This window comes from Mustela lutreola, chromosome 1, assembly GCF_030435805.1.
Source record: "Mustela lutreola isolate mMusLut2 chromosome 1, mMusLut2.pri, whole genome shotgun sequence".
Classification (NCBI taxonomy): Eukaryota; Metazoa; Chordata; class Mammalia; order Carnivora; family Mustelidae; genus Mustela; species Mustela lutreola.
In genome coordinates, this window is record NC_081290.1 from 114427880 (window position 1) to 114454419 (window position 26540).

General features: G+C 35.6%; 1 protein-coding gene across 2 annotated transcripts in view; it reads right to left on the minus strand.

Moving 5' to 3' along the window:
• The window catches only part of GRID2 (glutamate ionotropic receptor delta type subunit 2), a 1533206-nt gene that overhangs the window by 596179 nt on the left and 910487 nt on the right, over positions 1 to 26540 (minus strand). For both annotated transcript variants that reach the window (XM_059172726.1, XM_059172716.1), the window contains exons 6-7: positions 17813 to 17986; positions 4040 to 4201 (exon numbers count right to left, since the gene is read on the minus strand). In XM_059172726.1, coding sequence (XP_059028709.1) covers positions 4040 to 4201; positions 17813 to 17986 — 336 coding nt within the window. The remainder of the gene's footprint in view (positions 1 to 4039; positions 4202 to 17812; positions 17987 to 26540) is intronic.

Below are 26540 nucleotides of genomic sequence, written 5' to 3' on the forward strand. Positions count from 1 at the left end.
AGTCTTCAACACATTGAATGGCCCTACTTAAATCTGATGTTGTCTGATAGAATCTGGTAACTGTCAAAGAAGATCTCATTGACAGCCATGTTAAAAACTGGGATAACTTCTTGTGGGTGGTGGATGAGCCGTCTGTACAGATTTTTGTCAAATGACTTTATTCACAGTTTACACTTTAACATGCTTCCCCAATAACATGAATCACCCCATCATTGCATGTACAAACATCCAGCAATATCTATGACAACACTATCTTCTTTAGACACAGAGTCAATAAAATGTGAAGAAAACCCCCCAAGTTTTCTTCACATGTTGCCATATTTACATATGTTGCTCAAATCACAAGTTTGTGGCCTAGACGCTGCTCACTAGCCACTGTATCCTCTGTAACTGGCCTATCCTGCAAATTCCCCTACAGACCCTTCCATGTAGACCCCACATCAGGCCTCTATCTCATGGGTGTGCTGCTAACACCACAGCTTGGGGTTCCTTCCACCCAAGAGCTGGAAGTGTCCCATGTCAGTGGTGAATTAACATTAAAATCAAGATAAATAGTTGAAGGATGCATCAGAGGAGAACTGGAAACTAATGTGTCCTATGTGGCAGGGTTGTGCAGGTCAGTTCTAAGCCAGGTTGGCATCAGCAACAGCTCTCCTTAGAGGTAGAATCCTTATATCTACACCTTTGAGATGGAGATGGCCTGGCATCCTCACCTGGAACAGGAACAGATGACCACCTCTGAGGTACATAAACTCTGGGGTATACCTGACAGGTCATTTCCCAGACAGCCTCAAGAATATGTTTTTTTTTTTTTTTTTAAGTTCTTGAAAGTTTTAGAAAGATACAAAGTATTAGAATTAGGTGATAACATTAATTTTACTTGAGGACGAGATCAATGGCTACTTGAAAAAGATAAGGGAATAAACTATGAAGGAAGAAGTGAGAATCAGGAGTCAAGTTTCAAGGGTCGGTCAGCTCGATCACAAAATATGTCAAACATCAAAAACTGCCTTACATACTTACAATATCTAGTTTGAAAACATAATGGAAATAAATTCGATTCATGATAATGTGTACAAATATGCACATACACAGAGACATACGTATTCAAAACTTTATAAAATTTTAAGAATAAAATATAATGCAAATAAGTATGAAGGACACTAGTCTTTACTGAGGGCTATAAAAAGGTGACTATGTGGATAGATACCATGTCCACAGATGGGAAGAGTCAGTATTTTAAAAATTATAAATCTCAAAGTGGATCTCTAGAAGTCATATAAATAGCAATGGCTTGGGGGTAGCGGATAATACCTGGGAGAAATAAACACTTGAGAATTGACCACTATTTTTTAAAAAGAAGAGAAACTTGGAAGTACCTATTTTACAACTAATAAAATGCATTGTAAAGCTTCCATACAGCAGTTTCCTGGAAACTACCACTTCCCCCCTTATAAATGTACTGGACATTTACAGTATTTACATCAGCTACATTGCTTCTTAATTTTTTTTTGTCTTACCTCCCCCCAAAAAGAATATAAATTAATTAAGGGACAGATCCTCATTCTTTCACTTGTCTCCTCACAGCGACTCAGAGGCTTTGTAAAGTATATATAGTATACCCTTAATATAGACATGCAGTGGTTTCTTGAATGTAATTAAAAATTTTATCACTAGAATGTCCCCATTGTAATAAAGAGCCTGACCTCATTTGTGATATTTGGCTGCTGATTTCTTTCTAAGCTTTGGTCTCCCTTTCCCCTTTGGCTCCACATCTGGACATGCTGATCAAGAAAGCTCATCCTGCACCTGCTTCACTGAACCCAGTAGGAAATGTAAGTCTTAAAAATCTCTAGCCCAAGTAAATGGGAAATTTTCCCAGTCTCACTGACTGGCCACTAGCAAGACCTGGCCCACCCTTGCTGCTTGGGCTGAATTAGCCAGGACATCCCTGAGCCCATTCTGCTCTACTGGGAGTTCTTATATGAGTAGTAATGTTCTTTCAAATTTTCTTTGTACACGCAGTATTATCAATGACATCTGAATGAGATGACAAAAACACTCATATGAGGCAAAGTAATATGACTGGAAAAAAATGACTCCATTTTTGTTGAAATCAGTTTGAAATATGGGAAAACGAATCATGAAACTGAGCGTGTGATTCTTGACCTCAGGGTTATATGTTCAAGCCCCACTGGGCTGAGTTTACTTAAAAAAAAAATAAGGAAACCGAATATATCTGCAATGATATATATCATTCAAAATTAGTCTCTAAAAATATAGAATGGATATATTCCTTTAAAAGTGTCACTGGGCTGAAAGCTTACTGGGACGAATATACAAATATTCCCCCCAAAAATAAATGTCATAATTATTATATCTAAATTATTGTTTTGATTATACATTTTTCAACAGCATCATTTTGTATAATGAATTGCTCCATGAGAACCACCTACATATTATGGTGTCTCTCTTTCCCCTCCCACTAATACTTCCACTAAATAAGTATCTCCTAAGCAACCTCCCAAACTATTATCCTGCCTTTATATTCATTCAGAAGAATGAATCCCAGCCAAACCATGAATTAATAAATTGGCAGGATCAGAATCATGTTCAACAACTTCCCTTGGATTCATACCTGCCAAATCTCTACACAGACAGATAGGGAGATCTTGGCAACACTTTGAGTTTAGATTTGACTTACTCATTTTTTTAGTTGAAATATTTTATTCTGCCAATATATTCAATGCATTGAATTCTCAAGCACTTCTGTTGATAAGAGCCTAAATTCTCATTAAAGCGATTCTTTCACAAAGAGGAACCACACCAAGAGAAATATCCAGGCTAGTCTCCATTTGCAACATTTCCTTCTTCCACTTCCTGGTTTCTTGTACAGCTCATTCACTTCTAATGATAAATTTTTAAATTTTTCTCTGGCTTTTCTAAAAAATGTTCATATTTCACTCAACTAGCTGTTTCTCTTTTTGTTTCAGGAGAGAAAGGCAAACACATCAGAGAAAAAAAAGGATGGGTAAAATAAGGAACATCAACTTCCAAGTGTCTGTCTTCCTTGTGTAAAGGGTACAAGAGAAATTTGTTTGTTTTATTAATCATTTCATTTTAAATCCAAGAAGCTGTGTGAGACAAACAGAAAATGCCAGCAAGGATGACATGACAAAGAGGCTAATAAACTGCAGAACGCGTATACCGTGGAGAGGAGCTAAGCACCATAAACTGCCTCCCGGGAACAGAGCACGTAGCTCAGCCAAAGCGGGTCACAGCCCGGCTAAACACCACGCTGACAGTGAGGAAGAAGAATGCACCAAATATCTCAAATAGTTCACGAAGGCTGAAAAATATTAACTGTTTATGAATTTTATCTTTATCATATGATAAATTAAGGACCATCTCCTCTAATATCGTACCATGGATCATGTATTCCAAAGACAGTGAAGTCTTGCGCTTATTTTTTTCAGTTGATGGTGCATTTTTTTTAAAGATTTTATTTATTTATTTGACAGATAGAGATCACAAATAGGCTGAGAGGCAGGCAGAGAAAGAGAGGAGGAAGCAGGCTCCCCACTGAGCAGAGAGCCCGATGTGGGGCTCAATCCCAGGTCTCTAGGACCATGACCTGAGCTGAAGGCAGAGACTTTAACCCACTGAGCCACCCAGGTGCCCCTTGATGGTGCATTTTAAGGAAAAGAAAACCCCACCTATTTGTACTTGTGACAGGCACCAAAATAATCTTAGTATCCCTAATCCTAAAGGTGTAACAAAGGCAGCTAAAAATAATTCAACCTAACTTTATATAATTCCCTGACGTGTAAGGAAGGGCTCCTCGTTTTATGCATGTATGTGACTTTCTGACGTTATTTCTTTTAATATTTCATTTCTCTATTACACTGTCTTGCGTCTTACATTGACAACAGTATTGGTGATGAGAAACATCCTTTTAAAAGATATCTCAACAAAAGACAACTTAATGTATCCCCTTTCCATGAAAATTAAGGAGAGTGAAACGTTAGCCAAAAGTTACCTTCTTGATGGTCTCCAGCATGGATCGCCCTCCCTGCCAAGGCTTGGAGTTCTTTCTGATACACGACAAACTGGCCATGCTGTGCCATTTTCGGTCCTCCAGTTTCTTATGAAAAGCATTAGCAAGCAAAAGCACCGTGTCATATATGTAAAGGTTTGAAATCTGAAAAGACATTAGACGGTAATCATTAGAATCATTGATGCCTACCATTGAGAATAAGGGGAAAATCATCAGCTCGGCTACTTCCGTTCATGTCATAGATGGCTGGTTTACTGGGTTATTTATTAAGCAAAAGGTTTCTTTTTTTCATTTCCTGGGCAATTTCCCCATTGACAATGAAGTCTTGTCTGATTGTATGCCTCAATTGCTTTCTCAGCTTATTTAGGTGTGAAAGGGAAGATAAAAAAGAAGTTTCGACAGAGGCGAGACTGTTAGTGTCAGACCTTTGAAAATCACTGGCCCTCATTTCTTTCTGAAGAGGTAAGGATCTAAGGGTTTCAGATTGGAAGGGCAAACTGAATAATACATTTTCTGAATATGTCAAGTTTTTGCATTCTGATTATTCAGATGGAGAAATATCAACTTGATCTTACATATAAAATGAGTGTCATAAGTGCAAGAAAAAGGAAGCGGCCATCTGTGTGTATGTGTCTGTCTATGGGGATTCGGTGATGAGAAAATGAGAGAACACAGTGCCATTCATAAACATTATAATTATCAAGGATCTATACAAACTTATCTAGGCATACACAGGAATTGCAATTCAATAGCATGACAAATACCATAAACTATGAACTGTGGGTGAATATGTGTTATATATATTAATGCTTTCTTCTTCCAGAGTAATCATGTCATTATCTCCCTTCTATATACATTGAAAAAATGAACTGAAAATTTTTGCTCTGATCTATTGCACTCTTTTTTTTTTTTTTTTTTTTTTTTTTTAAATTTTTTATTTTTTATAAACATATATTTTTTATATACATATATTTTTATCCCCAGGTCTGTGAATCACCAGGTTTACACACTTCACAGCACTCACCAAATCACATACCCTCCCCAATGTCCATAATCCCACCCCCTTCTCCCCAACCCCCTCCCCCCGGCAACCCTCAGTTTGTTTTGTGAGATTAAGAGTCACTTATGGTTTGTCTCCCTCCCAATCCCATCTTGTTTCATTTATTCTTCTACCCACTTAAGCCTCCATGTTGCATCACCACTTCCTCATATCAGGGAGATCATATGATAGTTGTCTTTCTCTGCTTGACTTATTTCGCTAAGCATGATACGCTCTAGTTCCATCCATGTTGTTGCAAATGGCAAGATTTCATTTCTTTTGATGGCTGCATAGTATTCCATTGTGTATATATACCACATCTTCTTGATCCATTCATCTGTTGATGGACATCTAGGTTCTTTCCATAGTTTGGCTATTGTGGACATTGCTGCTATAAACATTCGGGTGCATGTGTCCCTTTGGATCACTACATTTGTATCTTTAGGGTAAATACCCAATAGTGCAATTGCTGGGTCATAGGGCAGTTCTATTTTCAACATTTTGAGGAACCTCCATGCTGTTTTCCAGAGTGGCTGCACCAGCTTGCATTCCCACCAACAGTGTAGGAGGGTTCCCCTTTCTCCGCATCCTCGCCAGCATCTGTCATTTCCTGACTTGTTGATTTTAGCCATTCTGACTGGTGTGAGGTGATATCTCATTGTGGTTTTGATTTGTATTTCCCTGATGCCAAGTGATATGGAGCACTTTTTCATGTGTCTGTTGGCCATCTGGATGTCTTCTTTGCAGAAATGTCTGTTCATGTCTTCTGCCCATTTCTTGATTGGATTATTTGTTCTTTGGGTGTTGAGTTTGCTAAGTTCTTTATAGATTCTGGACACTAGTCCTTTATCTGATATGTCGTTTGCAAATATCTTCTCCCATTCTGTCAGTTGTCTTTTGATTTTGTTAACTGTTTCCTTTGCTGTGCAAAAGCTTTTGATCTTGATGAAATCCCAGTAGTTCATTTTTTCCCTTGCTTCCCTTGCCTTTTGCGTTGTTCCTAGGAAGATGTTGCTGCGGCAGAGGTCGAAGAGGTTGCTGCCCGTGTTCTCCTCAAGGATTTTGATGGATTCCTTTCGTACATTGAGGTCCTTCATCCATTTTGAGTCTATTTTTGTGTGTGGTGTAAGGAAATGGTCCAATTTCATTTTTCTGCATGTGGCTGTCCAATTTTCCCAGCACCATTTATTGAAAAGGCTGTCTTTTTTCCATTGGACATTCTTTCCTGCTTTGTCGAAGATTAGTTGACCATAGAGTTGAGGGTCTATTTCTGGGCTCTCTATTCTGTTCCATTGATCTATGTGTCTGTTTTTGTGCCAGTACCATGCTGTCTTGATGATGACAGCTTTGTAATAGAGCTTGAAGTCCGGAATTGTGATGCCACCAACGTTGGCTTTCTTTTTCAATATCCCTTTGGCTATTCGAGGTCTTTTCTGGTTCCATATAAATTTTAGAATTATTTGTTCCATTTCTTTGAAAAAGATGGATGGTACTTTGATAGGAATTGCATTAAATGTGTAGATTGCTTTAGGTAGCATAGACATTTTCACAATATTTATTCTTCCAATCCAGGAGCATGGAACATTTTTCCATTTCTTTGTGTCTTCCTCAATTTCTTTCATGAGTACTTTATAGTTTTCTGAGTATAGATTCTGTGTCTCTTTGGTTAGGTTTATTCCTAGGTATCTTATGGTTTTGGATGCAATTGTAAATGGGATTGACTCCTTAATATCTCTTTCTTCTGTCTTGCTGTTGGTGTAGAGAAATGCAACTGATTTCTGTGCATTGATTTTATATCCTGACACTTTACTGAATTCCTGTATAAGTTCTAGCAGTTTTGGAGTGGAGTCTTTTGGGTTTTCCACATATAGTATCATATCATCTGCGAAGAGTGATAATTTGACTTCTTCTTTGCCGATTTGGATGCCTTTAATTTCCTTTTGTTGTCTGATTGCTGAGGCTAGGACCTCTAGTACGATGTTGAATAGCAGTGGTGATAATGGACATCCCTGCCGTGTTCCTGACCTTAGCGGAAAAGCTTTCAGTTTTTCTCCATTGAGAATGATATTTGCGGTGGGTTTTTCATAGATGGCTTTGATGATATTGAGGTATGTGCCCTCTATCCCTACACTTTGAAGAGTTTTGATCAGGAAGGGATGTTGTACTTTGTCAAATGCTTTTTCAGCATCTATTGAGAGTATCATATGGTTCTTGTTCTTACTTTTATTGATGTGTTGTATCACATTGACTGATTTGCGGATGTTGAACCAACCTTGCAGCCCTGGAATAAATCCCACTTGGTCGTGGTGAATAATCTTTTTAATGTACTGTTGAATCCGATTGGCTAGTATTTTGTTGAGTATTTTCGCATCTGTGTTCATCAAGGATATCGGTCTATAGCTCTCTTTTTTGGTGGGATCCTTGTCTGGTTTTGGGATCAAGGTGATGCTGGCCTCATAAAATGAGTTTGGAAGTTTTCCTTCCATTTCTATTTTTTGGAACAGTTTCAGGAGAATAGGAATTAGTTCTTCTTTAAATGTTTGGTAGAATTCCCCCGGGAAGCCGTCTGGCCCTGGGCTTTTGTTTGTTTGGAGATTTTTAATGACTGTTTCAATCTCCTTACTGGTTATGGGTCTGTTCAGGCTTTCTATTTCTTCATGGTTCAGTTGTGGTAGTTTATATGTTTCTAGGAATGCATCCATTTCTTCCAGATTGTCAAATTTATTGCCGTAGAGTTGCTCATAGTATGTTCTTATAATAGTTTGTATTTCCTTGGTGTTAGTTGTGATCTCTCCTCTTTCATTCATTATTTTATTTATTTGGGTCCTTTCTCTTTTCTTTTTGATAAGTCGGGCCAGGGGTTTATCAATTTTATTAATTCTTTCAAAGAACCAGCTCCTAGTTTCGTTGATTTGTTCTATTGTTTTTTTGGTTTCTATTTCATTGATTTCTGCTCTGATCTTTATGATTTCTCTTCTCCTGCTGGGCTTAGGGTTTCTTTCTTGTTCCTTCTCCAGCTCCTTTAGGTGTAGGGTTAGGTTGTGTACCTGAGACCTTTCTTGTTTCTTGAGAAAGGCTTGTACCGCTATATATTTTCCTCTCAGGACTGCCTTTGTTGTGTCCCACAGATTTTGAACCGTTGTATTTTCATTATCATTTGTTTCCATGATTTTTTTCAATTCTTCTTTAATTTCCCGGTTGACCCATTCATTCTTTAGAAGGATACTGTTTAGTCTCCATGTATTTGGGTTCTTTCCAAACTTCCTTTTGTGGTTGAGTTCTAGCTTTAGAGCATTGTGGTCTGAAAATATGCAGGGAATGATCCCAATCTTTTGATACCGGTTGAGTCCTGATTTAGGACCGAGGATGTGATCTATTCTGGAGAATGTACCATGTGCACTAGAGAAGAATGTGTATTCTGTTGCTTTGGGATGAAATATTCTGAATATATCTGTGATGTCCATCTGGTCCAGTGTGTCATTTAAGGCCTTTATTTCCTTGCTGATCTTTTGCTTGGATGACCTGTCCATTTCAGTGAGGGGAATATTAAAGTCCCCTACTATTATTGTATTGTTGTTTATGTGTTTCTTTGATTTTGTTATTAATTGGTTTATATAGTTGGCTGCTCCCACGTTGGGGGCATAGATATTTAAAATTGTTAAATCTTCTTGTTGGACAGACCCTTTGAGTATGATATAGTGTCCTTCCTCATCTCTTATTACAGTCTTTGGCTTAAAATCTAATTGATCTGAAATAAGGATTGCCACTCCTGCTTTCTTCTGATGTCCATTAGCATGGTAAATTCTTTTCCACCCCCTCACTTTAAATCTGGAGGTGCCTTCGGGCTTAAAATGTGTTTCTTGGAGGCAACATATAGATGGGTTTTGTTTTTTTATCCATTCTGATACCCTGTGTCTTTTGACAGGGGCATTTAGCCCATTCACATTCAGGGTAACTATTGAGAGATATGAATTTAGTGCCATTGTATTGCCTGTAAGGTGACTGTTACTGTATATGGTCTCTGTTCCTTTCTGATCTACCACTTGTAGGCTCTCTCTTTGCTTAGAGGACCCCTTTCAATATTTCCTGTAGAGCTGGTTTGGTATTTGCAAATTCTTTCAGTTGTTGTTTGTCCTGGAAGCTTTTAATCTCTCCTTCTATTTTCAATGATAGCCTAGCTGGATATAGTATTCTTGGCTGCATGTTTTTCTCGTTTAGTGCTCTGAAAATATCATGCCAGCTCTTTCTGGCCTGCCAGGTCTCTGTGGATAAGTCAGCTGCCAATCTAATATTTTTACCATTGTATGTTACAGACTTCTTTTCCCGGGCTGCTTTCAGGATTTTCTCTTTGTCATTGAGACTTGTAAATTTTACTATTATGTGACGGGGTGTGGGTCTATTCTTATTTATTTTGAGGGGCATTCTCTGAACCTCCTGAATTTTGATGCTTGTTCCCTTTGCCATATTGGGGAAATTCTCCCCAATAATTCTCTCCAGTATACCTTCTGCTCCCCTCTCACTTTCTTCTTCTTCTGGAATCCCAATTATTCTAATGTTGTTTCGTCTTATGGTGTCACTTATTTCTCGAATTCTCCCCTCGTGGTCCAGTAGCTGTTTGTCCCTCTTTTGATCAGCTTCTTTATTCTCTGTCATTTGGTCTTCTATATCACTAATTCTTTCTTCTGCCTCATTTATCCTAGCAGTGAGAGCCTCCATTTTTGATTGCACCTCATTAATAGCTTTTTTGATTTCAACTTGGTTAGATTTTAGTTCTTTTATTTCTCCAGAAAGGGCTTTTATATCTCTCGAGAGGGTTTCTCTAATATCTTCCATGCCTTTTTCGAGCCCGGCTAGAACCTTGAGAATTGTCATTCTGAACTCTAGATCTGACATATTACCGATGTCTGTATTGATTAGGTCCCTAGCCTTCGGTACTGCCTCTTGTTCTTTTTTTTGTGGTGAATTTTTACGTCTTGTCATTTTGTCCAGATAAGAGTAAATGAAGGGGCAAGTAAAATACTAAAAGGGTGGCAACAACCCCAGGAAAATATGCTTTAGCCAAATTAGAAGAGATCCAAAATCGTGAGTGGGGAGAAAGGGGATAAAAAGAGGTTCAAAAAGGAAGAAAGAAAAAAGAAAAAAAAAAAAAAAAAAAAAAAAAAAAGAAAAGAATTTTTTTTTAAAAAAGAAAACACCTAAGAAAAATGTAAAAAAATATATATATATATTAGATAAACTAGTAAAAAATCGTTAAAAAAGAAAAAGGTAACAGTTAAAAAAAAAAAAAATTTTACCCGAAGGCGAGAAAAAAAAAAAAAAATGAAAAAGAAAAAATTAAATTAACTGCAAGACTAAAAAAAATCACAGGAAAAAAGCCATGAGTTCCGTGCTTGGCTTTCTCCTCCTCTGGAATTCTGCTGCTCTCCTTGGTATTGAAACCGCACTCCTTGGTAGGTGAGCTTGGTCTCGGCTGGATTTCTTGTTGATCTTCTGGGGGAGGGGCCTGTTGTAGTGATTTTCAAGTGTCTTTGCCCCAGGCGGAATTACACCGCCCTTACCCGGGGCCGGGGTGAGTAATCCGCTCGGGTTTGCTTTCAGGAGCTTTTGTTCCCTGAGCGCTTTCCGTAGAGTTCCAGAGGACGGGAATACAAATGGCGGCCTCCTGGTCTCCGGCCCGGAGGAGCCGAGAGCCCAGGGCCCCACTCCTCAGTGCGCCCTCAGAGAACAGCGCCCAGTTACTCCCGTCTGCCTGACCTCCGGCCGCGCTCCGAGCTCACCGAGCCTGCGACCGGTTCAAGGTAACACGGAGCTGCGAGCTTACTGTCGGCTCTGTCTCTGTAGCCGGCTTTCCCGTTCCAATACCCGCAAGCTCTGCGACACTCAGACACCCCCGATCCTTCTGTGACCCTGCGGGACCTGAGGCCACGCTGACCCCGCGTGGGCTTCGCTCCGGTTTAGCCTCTGGAGCGATGTCCCTCCGCGGAACAGACTTTTAAAAGTCCTGATTTTGTGCGCGGTTGCTCCGCCGCTTGCCGGGAGCCGGCCCCTCCCCCCGGGGTCTATCTTCCCGTCGCTTTGGATTCACTTCTCCGCCGGTCCTACCTTTCAGAAAGTGGTTGTTTTTCTGTTTCCAGAATTGCTGTTCTTCTTCTCTTCGATCTGCCGATGGATTTTCAGGTGTTTGCAATCTTTAGATAAGCTATCTAGCTGATCTCCGGCTAGCTGAAGCAGTCTCAGCTTGCTACTTCTCCGCCATCTTGACTCCTCCCTCCTGATCTATTGCACTCTTACACTTAACTCGTGCCAGAAGTACTATTCATACTGTCAATTGCAGGAGGTGTTTATTTTTTGAAGATATTAGAAATTATTTAGGAAATATAAACACCAAGATACATCCAAAGTCAGTAAAAGATTTTAAATGGTATATTACTACTTCTCTGAAGGAAAAATAAAACACAAAGTAAAAAAAAATGAGAAATCACTATAGCTATGGAAATTAAATCCATCTTAACGCGTTTGAGTCTCCTCAGATTTTTAAATATATCTTGTTATCACAGTTTTTTCCTGAAAACAAAGGTGACAATATGTTGATTGCCCTTTGTTTATAATTAATTATAATTCATTACTAAGGAATCTTATGAAATTGTCTTCAACCATCACAGAATGGCACTAAATTTCAACTATTGGGATGACAGTTTAATATTATGAAAAACTGTTAATAAGCACTTCCTAAAAGTGCCTTGTGAGTTTTCTTTCATTACTAGGTGAATCTTAATCATTTGTTTTTGTTAAGCATCATTTTATATGCATAGTACTGAGGGAAGGCAGGCCTTTCTTTAAAGAGACAGGGACATTAATGGAGGCTTGTGATTGAACGAGCATTAGGTATTATATGACTGATGACTCACTGACCTCTACCTCTGAAACCAATAATATGTTATATGTTAATTAATTGAATTTAAATAAAATAAATAAGTAAAATGATGTGACTTGAAAGCAAAATAAAGAGGTACTACATATTCTCATGCACTATGTGAAATACCAGTTTGTTCTTTATAAGGAAATATTAGGACAGGTTACTCTCACCTTCACCTCCCTGAACCTCCCCTGTCTGATAATTACTAGAGAGAGTAGGGGGCATGGATGACATCTGCAATGAATGAGGACTTGAAGATAAAAGTAGTTGAGTCAAAATTCAGTTTGAATTAGACTTTGAAGACCTGAACAGAAAACCTTTGCACATTTTCTCAATAATCTGCAATACTCTGGCCTCTTTTAACCTTTCCTTGCTTGGCTGCCTCAAACTTGCTTGCTCTTCACTCTCTAGCTCTCCTTGGCTTCTCCCTCTGGCTGACTGATTTAAATATATATATATATGAAATGGTAGGAATAGCACTCTTTGATGTCTCTTTACCTTTCTCCAACTACCTAACTTCTAATATTCAATTTGCAGGTCACGGGTGAGGTGAATCCTACCCTGGCTAATTCTCAGGACTCTACTTGTTTCCAGGCTAATTGGGCAGTCTTCTTTATCTCCCATGATGCTCGTGTTGCATGCTTCTATTTGTAACATGTAATGGTAAGTTTGTTTGTTTGTTTGTTTGTTTTTTTAATCTGGTTTTCACACTAGAATATGAGTTCCTTCCAGATAGGGCTCATAGTGTCCAAATGTTTCCCCTCTGTAATTTTGTTTCCCTTCTTCTTTATTTCCTCTTGGCTTAGCCTGGAGCCTAGCACACATTTGGCTTTTGATAAATAGTTGTCAAATAAGAGAAGACAAAGAAAAGGAAGTCAGGTTTAATGTCAGGTACATCTGACAGAAGTCAAGATGTGAGAAACCTGGCAACTTGTGTTCCATCCTAATCTTGACATTGCCATGGCACAGGGTCTCTTGCAAACTCTGAGGCATGTGCCTTAATCGTCCATGCTGCTCCTAAAGGTGAATGCCTTGTCTTTGATATGACAGGTGTTTTTGACAAATGGCTGCCTCTCATTCCCACCTTCTGAACTATGGAATTGAAAGGAGGTGATGATATTCTCTGAGATTTCCATTACCCCTTCTGATAGTTGTTTCTCAGGGAAGTGCCTATTCTGTTTTGAGGTTCATGCTCTTTCCTATGCTGAGGTCCTATTCTGCTATCACCTATTGGTCTGTTGGTCACTCTGTATTCATGAGGTCTTTGACTCCTCTCTCACAGTGATTCTAAACTATCTCCCTCCATTAAAAGAAGTCACTGCAATTCCTACAGAGATGATTTTGACTTTTGTTCTGGCCACAACCAACAAGAGGGACTATTTACCGGATCCAAACACACACCTCCTCTAACATCTCAAACTCCATTTTTCCACCATCTGACCAATCATTTTTCTCTATCTTATTGTCACCACCCTGGCTTTCTGACTTACTTGAGCCCCCAGCACCCACCTCCTTTATAAGACAATCTTCTAATATTTGACAGCAGCCATGACTTGCCCTGAAACATCCTCTTTCCTTTGGTTGTTCATCATTTGGTGTAACTCCTAGGCTGCTCATCATCTCAGCATTTTTCTTCTGTCCTCTTAGTTTTTGATGTTTCTGTTCAGAGTTTAGAACTCATTGCCAACATATTATTGCAGATGTGATCTGTCTAGGAAAGAGTAGTCTAAAGGGTTGTCTCTCTTGATCTCACAAAATGCTCCACTAAGGAGACCAAGATCACATTAAAATGGCTTAGAGCCAAAAGGACTTGTGCTATGTTTAAACAAAATTTGCCTTCATCTTAATAACCTTAAACAGCTATCAAATCAGGTCTTATCCACCCAGACTTCTTATAATAATTTTGAACCTATCCTTTATCTCCTTGAAATGTCAAATTTCACATTTATTTTTAATCAGCAAATATTAATAATTTGGATCTTGATTATATAACACAGCATAAGCTTTCTCTCCTAGCTTTATGTCATTTACAAATCTGTTATGCATTATTATTCACTTTTATTTGTGTAATGGTAAATAATTAAAAATGTAAGGTCCAAGAATACTATTTTTGGATGACCATATACAGTTCCTTGCACTTCAAGAGTAGAATATTTATCATTATGGTTGAGCATCCTCTTAGTTCCATACTTCCCAAATTGAAGTTAAAAGAAGTTATGGATATTAGAAGTACTCAGAGCTACAAAATATATCTGAGCTATGTTCCAGGCATATCAAATTTGCTCAAAGATTTGAAGAATAAACAAAGTTAACTGGTAAATTATTTGAAATATTACATTTAATTTTAAAGAAACTCATAAGTTATACATTTTAAGATAAGACTTCCACATATTTCTATTTCACATATTTCTAACTTTTATCTTTTTCTTCTTTTTTAAATCTAAAAATAATGTTTACTACTATCTTCTAAGTTATTTATTGAAATATTTGTGTGACATTAACCTATCTAGACTTTTTAATGCCTTTCTATAAAGATTTCATAAGGAAATTGGTAAATTATACCTAAAAGTTAATATGCAATAAATAGGTTTATAACATTCTATCTTTATAAAAAAAATAAGTAAATAGGATTTAGTTTGGTAGTGCTTACCATTAAGGAAGTCCTATTGTCATATTTGAAGTATCCTAAACCATGTATTTAGTAATATATTCTACAGTTTATCCAAATATCAACTTTTAGTGTATTAAATTCTGTCAGAATCATTTTCCTTCCTTTTGAAACTTGGAACAATATACCAATCTCATGTACTTGGGTCTTCTATCCAAGTATTTTTCTGGTATTTCTAAATTATAATATTGTGATCATATCTACTGTTTTATTTAATATTCTAAAACAATTATTATTTAGACCTCATTTTAAAGCAGTAAGGCATACGCTTATCATCTCCAAAACCTGCTCCTTATAAACGAGTGGTTTATTTTTTTAAAATAATTTTAACTCTAATTTTTCCAATTTGAAGACAGTTTTTCTTAGATGGAGATAACAAAAGCAAAAAAAAAATTTGAAATTTTCTATTTTCTCTCTATTAGTAGTCAATCTAACATTAGTTTCACCAAGCAGTTAATGCCTCACTTTTTTCTCGCTTCATATATTGTACAAACTTTGTCTCTAGAGCTAAAAGTTTTCTTTAACTTTATTTTGCAGCTTCAACTCATCCTTGATTTTAGTCTTTCTGGCATGAATTTAAAAGTTTGGAAAGCTTGTTTTTTGTTTATAACAAAACAAATCTGAATCTTCTTTCTCTGTATATTAAATTAAGCAAGAGCCCAGAGACCTCTACCGAGACCCACATGAACTCTCTTCTCCCCTGTTGTACTGACTATTGTGATTTTATAGTTGGGTTTCTATTTAATAGTTGGGTCTCTATTTTTAGAGCTCACTTGAGTCATATTTTCATACTTTTACTTTTTCTGAGCTATTTTTAATAGTACCCTGCTGATAAGATAAAAATCTGTGATCCTATTTACCTGCAGTTTTTTATAGGCTCCAAGTTGGGAGGGTTATGTCTCTGAAGGAATCCCCTACTTCCAATCTTTTAAAACATATTATTCTTGTGGCTTCCTCTAACTTCAGTCAGATAAAATTTTTACCAAGAGAAGCCTCTATATCATATGTTGTGTTTTTAGTGGAACATCTTAAATTAACAGTCCTGCATTTAAGATTCTTAATTTTATATATATATCCACATGTCAAATCTTCTGTCAATTTTTCTTTTATATACTAGATATTTTCTCAAAACCTATTATGTATAATAGGAAAGTTATTGTGTAATAAATCCTCAAAGAAAAGTAATTTTCTTATTTTCTTCCATCTGTGGGTTTTACAGGTGGAAGACAAAGGTGTGGGATAAGAGGCATGGTGCTTCCTTAACTCAGTATAGAAGTCTGGGGCTATGAAGAGAAAGAAAGAAAAAGGAAGAAAGAAAGAAAGAAAGAAAGAAAGAAAGAAAGAAAGAAAGAAAGAAAGAAAGAAAAAATATTTGTTCCATGGTTTCAAGATACTCATTAATAAATCAGTAGGATTATACTTTTAGACGAATGTGCCTTAAAATATTATGTAGCTACTTTCTGCTTTCCCAGTTTGTACCTATTACTTCCTTTGACAGAGATGAACTTCAATAATTCAAAATTTTCTTAATCAAAATTATTCCACTGTCTCCATTTAGAATTCTATCATTTTCATATCAATCATGTTCATGACCAATTAATATGAAAAAATGGGTCATTATAAGCATATGTGTAAGACTGGCATTAAAATTTAAACAGACCTTGTTTAGGCTTCAGAGTGGCATACTTTAATCATTGTCTTCTCCTTAATTACATTCAAATCAACATATATTTATGAAGAAGCAAAGCAGTGTGGTAGGTGTGATGGAGGAAACAAAGATAGACGAGTACTTCATGGGATTTTATGATACCAGATCTTGGAGGAGACCTAGTCTCAAAGAGCCTAAATCTAGTAAGGAACACAAAGTTTTGTGGTCAATGGTCCTGGTAAATACATGCTGCTCCTTACAATGGTGATAAGTATGATGAAGTAGTTGGATAAATAGTAATTAATCTTTAAAAAAATCCAAAACTGACTAAAGATAGGAAAAATGTAGAGATGTCTTTCAAAAGAAGTCATTTTACAAAATGGCCTTATTTATCTGGTATTACTGGGGATGAACTAGTTGTTATAGGGGTGTATTTCCAAATTGTTCAAACTGAGTATCTCTAAGCACTAAAACATTTTTGATATTAAACATTTTGAAAGAACAGCTTTCTAAAATATATATTTTTCTGACTTCTGAAATTGACCATGACTTTAATCTTTGTTGCTATCTCAGAGTTATTGTTACAATACTAATATGTTAGCAGCATAGCACGATTATACCCTTAGGAACTGTTTTATGACACCGAGTTGTTTTTATTGGAAAAGCCCTACACTGATAGGATATTTGAATTAGTATATCTGATTATTTTTTTCTGTCCCTTGTCTGCTAGAAAATGCTCCTTATGGCTTCGGACTGTTGTCGATATGCCTGCCTTGGTAACAACCCATTCATACTGACATATTGAGATTTCCAGTGCAAAGGAAATAAAACTAAATAAAACTAAATCTGATAGCATTTTCCTTAAGAAAAAGAAAATAGGCTCTGGGTGAGTTTTTAAAGGACATCCTTATGAGTAAACTGCAGGGACTTCCTGTTCTCTATTTTGCTACTCAGAGATTTTATTTATTTACTTTGAATTTCTTTGTTGTATTCTGAATAGCAAAGCTTTCAGTTATATCCCATCTGATTTCGATAGGACTATATAGCACTATAGTATTTTTGCATTTCTAAGTATATTTTGATGAATATCTTCAAACTGGAGACTAATCTTTAAAAAGAGAATAAATGTCTATGTCCTTGTTATGCCAGAGAAGTCAAGCAAATTTAATAATTTGGAATTTGGCATTAAAGAATGTCAATCACAAATTCCACCGTGGCAAATGCTATGTATCTACTTGCTGAGAAGGAAATAACATTTACTCATTATATTTTTATTAAATGAGTATGTATTTTGCTATAATGAGGTCAAGATCAAAGACAGAAATTCTTAGCATTCGTGCATCAGACTTACTAAATTTCTAGAGGAAGAGAATAGTTCAGAAAATGCAAACATGTATCATTCTGAATCTATTACAACTCAAAGAGCTCTGTATAATTGGCCAATGAAGCACCTCGAGAGAAATACTGTAGCATTTAGAATATACCTCCATATTCTGAGCAAATGGATCCTTTGGATCACACAACGTTGAAGATATTCGATGGTTGCCACGGAAACATCGCTGACTTATGTTCTGGGGGACTGGAAATGTCTGCCGGATGATTGTTAACCTTCCAATTGATCTTCTTACAAGTTCCTGAACATCCACATCATTTATTTCCTATAAGATAAGAAATGGAATTATTAGAAATGCTTTAATATGGTAACAGAAACATAAAACTATTAATGAGTTGTTATTTGTAAATGTAAAGGAATTCGTGACTATAATGCATTTGCTTAGTGTTTAGGACACATCCAGATGAAAACAATAATACATGTTAATTAAAATGATCAGCTCATTTATAGGTGTTGTTTGTGCTTTATATTATATACATTAATGCCTAAATAATTCTAAATGGAGCAACTGCTTAAATCCACCTTATCTGTAGTAATTTTCTAATATACTATGTTGAACATTGGAAAAATATTTGTCTAAACATTGAAAAAGGTCATAAAATCAGTGGGTTTCAAGGTACTTTGAGTACCCAGAAGATAGTTGCAATGTAAGAGGAATATATATTTTTCTTAGAAATGAAAAATGGAGTTTTTAAATAAAGCAAGTAAAGAAAACAAGAGGACATTTAAAAAAATGTTTCTCAATTATTTCTTAGAACTGGTATTAATTCATACATTTCTCTTGGTAAAGAACAGATTAAACAAAGTGTTCATAAAAATGGAACATTTTTTATTATACAATGTGAACCAGAATAGATGAATGGAAAAAAAAACCAATATTCTTTATCCAAATTGATATTATCTTGCACATGAGTATTTGTCAAAGTCAAGGAACATATTTTCCACTCTCTTCACCCCCCTCCCACCTTCCAACTTCAGACTTAAATTTTAAGACTTGGATCAATCATGGAAGTAGAAATAATAAAAATGAAATAATATTTTTATACTATAACATCTAACTGGAATTAGAATAGAAATGATAAGAATAAATTTTAGTTTTAAGGCAGTCTTTACTAAAGCAGTTTGTGCTTCATAGTGTCCATTTGGAGTGTTTTAAACCAACAAAGCCTTTGCAATTAACATATTATCGGTTTCAATAGATTCTTATGGCGGCAGAAATAAGATTTGACACAAGATAAATTTTGGACTGTGGTGAGCATTTCTTGGTTTTGATCTGAAGAATTATTAAAGAATAATGAAAAAGAAAAAGACTATTTACAGGTGTAAATTGTCTTCTTTTCCTTTCTAGATTAATTACATATTATTCTTATTTAAAGCATATATTAGTTTTAAAATTCATTATTTTTTATCTTCACAAAATAGAGATTTTCTGGAAATAAAATAATACCTGTCAGCTGTATGCAGTATAATATTCTGGATTTCTGGTCAATTGATCCCTAATGTACCATAAAAAATGATTTTTCTCATTTAAAATGCTGTCTTTTTCCTTTAGTCTATGTCCTTTCCCTAGCCCACCAGAAACACTATCTGGCAAAAAGCAAGTCACTTTTTAATTCTCTATTATCTATTCACAAAGCAGAATTAAACAGTATCTCATCAACTTCCATTTTAAGACTGAAATTTAACCAGAAACATTTTAAAAGTAACTAATATTGCTTTTCAGTGTCTTTACTTTTTTTTTTTAATTCCATGTTGTGCAGACAGGAATTTTCATTTAAAAGACAGTGAGAGATTCTACCACCTTTTTCATAATGTTAATTAAGTTTTGTTATATATGTGATCTTTTGTTCTTTAGTAATACTAAGATACAGCAACATATTGTAAAACAGCATTATTCTACCTGCCCCACATATGATGAACTATAAATCAGCATGTTAGTATAAAAACTTATATTAAGTCTCTGCTTATAGTTGACAAACATTAAGCACTTCACCTATTGTCTCATTTTCTACTAAAAACTGCATTCTGAATCAGATACTGTGATTCTTACTTCATAAATAAAGAACCAGAGAAATTCCAAGTTCTTCATTCAAAATATTCTTTATTCATGGTATGAGTTTATAAATGTCATCAAAAGAAACACTCTCTAAAGTAATTATACAAGATATGCACATTTCCTTATGTGAAATATTTAGATTAATATTCATGAATGATAGAAATTAAAACTATAAAGATATATTATTCTGGTATTAAACACATTAATGATTCTATAAGGAAAAATAAAGTAATCTATCATGAGCCAAAGTCTTTAAGTGGACTATTTTCAAGCCCGCAAAAAGGGATGATTTTGAAAGCTGAAGTTCTCAGGTGTCTAAGCAACTAAGCTATATCTGAGGAAATGTCAATTTAAATTGAATATATTTTGCCTATTATTATTTGGGAAAGGGAAAAGGAAGTAATTTTCTGGGAGGAAAGAATCTGCCATTCTGAATGAAGTTAACAGACAGTCTGTCTCAAAAAATTCACTTGCAGTTTTAGTTTTGACACCTGATCTCAAAAATAGTTTGATAGCGATATGAAAACTTGATTAGGCAGCTATTTTATATTTACAGAACTTTACTTCTACATTTCAAAAAGTGCATTTCAAGAGAGGCAGATGTAATGCTATGTAAACACTGAAAGTCAAATGAATATTTATTCTATTTTAAAGATACTATTTTAAATGAAAAAAAATCCATAAGTAAACTACTATAATAAAATATGAAACTATTGTATAATCTATTAGAATCTACATTGTTCTAAGACTCTGAACTTTAAATAATGTGCGAACCATCAGATTTTTAAAAAATCTAGAACCAGTTCAAACACTCATTCTCCCAAGCCTCTAGTACCACCAAATTATGCTAATCTCTATAAAGATATACAGAAATTTTCTCAGTTTTAAAGAATTTAAAGAGGTTGCATAACAAAATTGTTTGTTCTTTTTGTATTCTCTATATGAATAAGTATATTTCTGAATTAAGAATTAATAATGTAATAAAAGTGAAAAAATGTTTTATTTATTTATTTTTAAAGATTTTATTTATTTATTTGACAGAGAGAAATCACAAGTAAGCAGAGAGGCAGGCAGAGGAGGAAGCAGGCTCCCCGCGGAGCAGAGAGCCTGATGCGGGGCTTCATACCAGGACCCTGGGATCATGACCTGAGCCGAAGGCAGAGGCTTTAACACACTGAGCCACCCAGGCGCCCCGAAAAAAGGTTGTATTATATCTAACATATTTAGATATAATAAAATATATATATACACAGATATATTTGAATGTATATGTGTTTGTGTGTGTGTGTGTGTGTGTGTGTGTATATACACACACTTCTTTAGGAATTAGGCATACAGTCTTTTTTTTCCCCCCAAAAAAACTTACACAGATAATAAAAAATTATTAATAGTCAAGTCAAAATATTCCTATTCCCTTTGCTGTAAGAGTTTAGTACAAGGTGAACCCTGAGCTGTGTAAGAGAGAAGAAGAGGAAAGCTAAAACTTTGTTACAACTCCATCCAGAAACAGCCACTTCCCAGAACAAATCTTTTAGGAGAATTCAGTCACTCCCAAATCTTTGTGGTGTATCAGCATAGGTTTAAAATAATAAATTCCAGGGAAGGAAAGACTCCCAAAATCCATTAGATCAGATGCCCATCTATACTGTATAAACTATTTTGGAAGAGACTTCCTTCTTTTCCCTTTTTTTTTCTTTTTTTTAATCTCAGCATCTAACAAAGTTTCTGTCTCATCATAGGTACTTGCTAAATGTTGATAAATTTAAAAATGAATGAACAAATGAAGTAATGGCAGGACTTCACCAAACTATCTCCTAAAGATAGATACCTGAAATTTTAAGTGTAGCAACTGGGATGCTGTCATAACTTCAACACTAACAAATAAGCCAGATTTTAGTAATGTCATTAAGCAGTATACTATATGGCATAGTTTGAAAAAATTATATTTTTGTGTTGTTACTTTTGCTAATGTTTATATTCTTCATGCTTTAGCAAAGATGAACCTTTCACGCTTCCATAAAATTTAACATTAATGTGAAATAATTACACAAACATAATGTTGAAATATGGAACAAAACCAACTGTAGACTATATACCAGCAGGAAATGTAGCAGAATGGTAACTTTCTGCTTGAGAGATTAGTAGTGAGCAGTTCAATTAATCACTAAACTAGGAAAAATGAACAACCTCCTTTACACATATAGGCTTTTAAAATCTAAACAACAACTTCTTTTTAACCGCAATACTGAATTGCAGCAATTACCTTAAATTATTTAAAGAAGAAGTCAGGGCACCAAAGGTCAGGTTCAGTGTTATCAAAGGATAGAGGGTGCTTATAGCATGATGTTTCCTGCATCTCTAGACAATTCATATCTTTCTATCCGAATTTCTAACTTTTGTAAAACTTAAATAAAGTGTGAGGCCATCTGTTTCATGACCCTAGGGGGATGACAATACTTATATGGAAAGGCTGTTCTGAGCTAGAGTCACTGATTGCAGGGAGAAGATAAATACCATTACCAACTACTAACATATGATTGATTATACCATATGAGGTAACACAGCCTCTCATTATTATAGCACACTTATTGCAAATGAAAAAAATATATTGTTTTCAAGTTCGCACATCAATTTGTATCATGATGCACAGTGCCAACTTTGATTTATGGTACCTCTTTAAGAAACTATTGGTGCAATAGATTAAATAAATGTTTGCAGCCCATTTTAAAATTAGCAACAAAATAGTAGCTATGCAAACCAATCTAGACAGATTCATGTTTTCCACATTCAGTCAAATGGGCATTTGCATAGTTAGAGTTTTGCTGTTGTTGTTACTACTTCTAGAGTTTGTTAACTTCTTAGCAAATTTGAGAAATAGATGTTTCTTCTTTTATGGAAACTAGGAAAATTTTAATTCATTCATTATAAATTTGTATAAGCAACTCATAAACAAAGTAAAGGTACTGAGCGTTAAGTCTCCAAAGGCATATTTTGTATCTCAGAGAAAACGAGGTAACTAAACGGAATCACTTAAAAGAATGTTGACTGCAGATATATGGATAATGATGATTTTTCCTAGGAATGAAAGTACAGAAAACATGTTTGAACCTAGTTTAGGTAAAAATAATAACAAATATAAACTGTGGGCTGTGAACATCAAATTTTTCAGAAGCTAGGTGGTATTGACCTGCCCCAAAGAAATGACAGCTCTGTTCAAGGACTAGTAAGAAAGACTGCATGTAAAAAGGACACAAGGGTTTTAGTAATGGTAAAGGTGAAGTTATAAAGTTATGACAGCTTACAGTAGAAAATCCAAGTGTGAAGGAGGAAAAAAAGAATTGTGGTCTTCTATACTCCTAACATTTAGTGATTTATTTGCTGGTTAAATTGCTTTGTTTGTGTGGATGTTTTATTTACAAAATAGTGGCCCAACTTGCTGAATATACATTTAAAGACATTTTCCTTCTAATATTTTATTAAATTAACTTAAATGTAAGTTTAAAAAGACTCCTAATGTTTATGAAATCTATACTAAAATAGAAATTGTTATTATTTCCTTAATATTTGTCACTAATGAAATACACTCTAGTCTCCTCAGGCTTCCTCTGTATGATATGAAGGAATGATTTCTCCCATAGCACAAACAGATACAGAAGCAGTAGACAGATGACTCCTGGTGTTCCAGGATCTCTACGTGGGTTCACACTTTTAAGATTCAGGCATGTTGTTAGAAGTTTAATTGGATATGGGGGGAAAAGTAATTAATGGGTCCCCTATGTAATATTATCAAAGAAGAGAAGGGAAGGGACATTTTTGTTTAATGATTCTAAGTATTAATTGGTTTAATTAATCTTTAGTCAACCAGTACCAAAAGATTGGGATCATTCTTGCATATTTTCAGTGCTCTGAAACTAGAACTCAATCACAAGAGGAAAGGTGGGGAAAAACAAATACATGGAGGCTAAAGTGCATCTTACTAAAGAATGAATGGGTCAATTAGGAAATTTACAAAGAATTGAAAAAACTCATGGAAACAAATGAAAATGAAAACACAAAGGTTCAAAATATTTGGGACACAGCAAAGGCAGTCCTGAAAAAAAAGTATATAGCGATACAAGCCTTTCTCAAGAAACAAGAAAGGTCTCAAGTACACAACCTAACCCTACACCTAAAGAAGCTGGAGAAAGAACATCAAAGAAAGCCTAAACCCACCAGGAGAAGAGAAATCATAAAGATCAGAGCAGAAATTAATGAAATAGAAACCAAAAGAATAGTAGAACAAATCAATGAAACTAGGAACTGGTTCTTTGAAAGAATTAATAAGATTGATAAATCCCTGGCCAGACTTATCAGAAAAAAAGGAGAAAGGACCTAAATAAATAAAATCATGAATGAAAGAGAAGAGATCACAACCAACACCAAATACAAACAATTATGAGAACATATTGTGAGCAACTATATGCCAGCAAATTTGACAATCTGGAAGAAATGGATGCATTCCTAGAGACATATAAACTACCACAACTGAACCAGGAAGAAATAGAAAACCTGAACAGAACCATAACCACTGAGGAGACTGAAGCACTCATCAAAAATCTCCCAACAAAGAAGAGCCCAGGGCCAGACAGCTTCCCAGGGGAATTCTACCAAACACTAAAGAAGAATTAATACCTATTCTCCAGAAACTGCTCCAAAAAATAGATATGGAAGGAGAACTTCCAAACTCATTTCATAAGGCCAGCATTACCTTCCTCACAAAACCAGACAAAGACCCCACCAAACAGGAGAATTACAGACCAATATCCTTGATGAACACAGATTCGAAAATTCCCACCGAAATACTAGCCAATAGGATCAAACAGTAAATTAAAAAAATTACTCACCACAACCAAGTGAGATTTATTCCTGGGCTGCAAGGTTGGTTCAACATCCACATATTTGTATCAATGTGATACAGTACATTAATCAAAGAAAGAATAAAAACCATATGAAACTCTCAATAGATGCTGAAAAAACACTTGACAAAGTACAGCATCATTTCTTGATCAAAACTCTTTACAGTATAGGCATAGAGGGTACATACTTCAAAACCATCAAAGCCATCTATGAAAAACCCACAGCAAATATCATTCTTAATGGGGAAAAACTGAGAAGTTTTCCCCTAAAGTCAGGAACATGGCAGGGATGCCCACTATCACCACTGTTATTCAACATATTACTAGAAGTCCTAGCCTCGGCAATCAGACAACAAAAAGAAATAAAAGGCATCTGAATCAGCAAAGAAAAAGTCAAACTCTCACTCTTTGCAGATAATATGATACTTTATGTGGAAAACCCAAAAGACTCCACTCCAAAACTGCCAGAACTCATACCGGAATTCAGTAGTCAGGATATAAAATCAATTCACAGAAATCAGTTGCATTTCTAGATACCAACAGCAAGACAGAAGAAAGAGAAATTAAGGAGTTGATCTCATTTACAAATGCATCGAAAACCATAAGATACCTAAGAGTAAACCTAACCAAAGATACAAAGAATGTGTACTCAGAAAACTATAAAGTACTCACGAAAGAAATTGAGGAAGGCACAAAGAAATGGAAAAACATTCCATGCTCATAGATTGGAAGAACAAATATTATGAAAATGTCTATATTCCCTAAAGCAATCTACACATTTAATGCAACTCTTATCAAAATATCATCAATTTTTTTCAAAGAAATAGAACAAATAATTCTAAAATTTATATGAAACCAAAAAAGACCCCAAATAGCCAGAGAAATGTTGAAAAATAAAGTCAGTATTGGTGGCCTCACAAGTCTAGGCTTTAAGCTCTATTACAAAGTGGTAATCATGAAGACAGTATGGTACTGGTACAAAAACAGAAACATGGATCAATGGAACAAAATAGCCCAGAAATGGACCCTCAACTCCATGGTCAACTAGTCTTTCACAAAGCAGGAAAGAATTTCCAATGGAAAAAAGATAGCATCTTCAACAAATGGTGTTGGGAAAATTGGACAGCCACATGCAGAAGGATGAAACTGGACCATTTCCTTATACCACACAGAAAAGTAGACTAACATGGATGAAAGACCTCAGCTTGCAACAGAAACCTCTCAAAATCCTTGAGGAGAGCACAGGGAGCAACCTCTTCGACCTCAGCCACAGCAACTTCTTCCTAGAAACATTACCAAACACAAGGGAGGCAAGGGCAAAAATGAACTATTGGGACTTCATCAAGATCAAAAGCTTTTGCACAGCAAAGGGAACATTCAGCAAAATCAAGACAACTTACAGAATGGGAGAAGGTATTCAAAAACGACATAGCAGATAAAGGGCTAGTATTCAAGTATCTATAAAGAACTTATCAAACTTAATACCCAAAGAACAAATAATCTAATCAAGAAATGGGCAGAGGACATGGACAGACATTTCCACAAAGAAAACATCCAGATGGCCAACAGATACATGAAAAAGTGCTCCACATCACTTGGCATCAGGGAAATACAACTCAAAACCACAATGAGATACCACCTCACACCAGTCAGAATGGCTGAAATTAACAAGTCAGCAAATGACAGATGTTGACGAGAATGCAGAGAAAGGGGAGCCCTCCTGCACTGTTGGTGGAAATGGAAGCTGGTGCAGTCACTCTGGAATTAGTAGGGAGGTTCCTCAAAAAGTTGAAAATAGAGCTACCCTATGACCCACCAATCGCACTACTGGGTACTTATCCTAAAGATACAAATGTAGTGATCCAAAG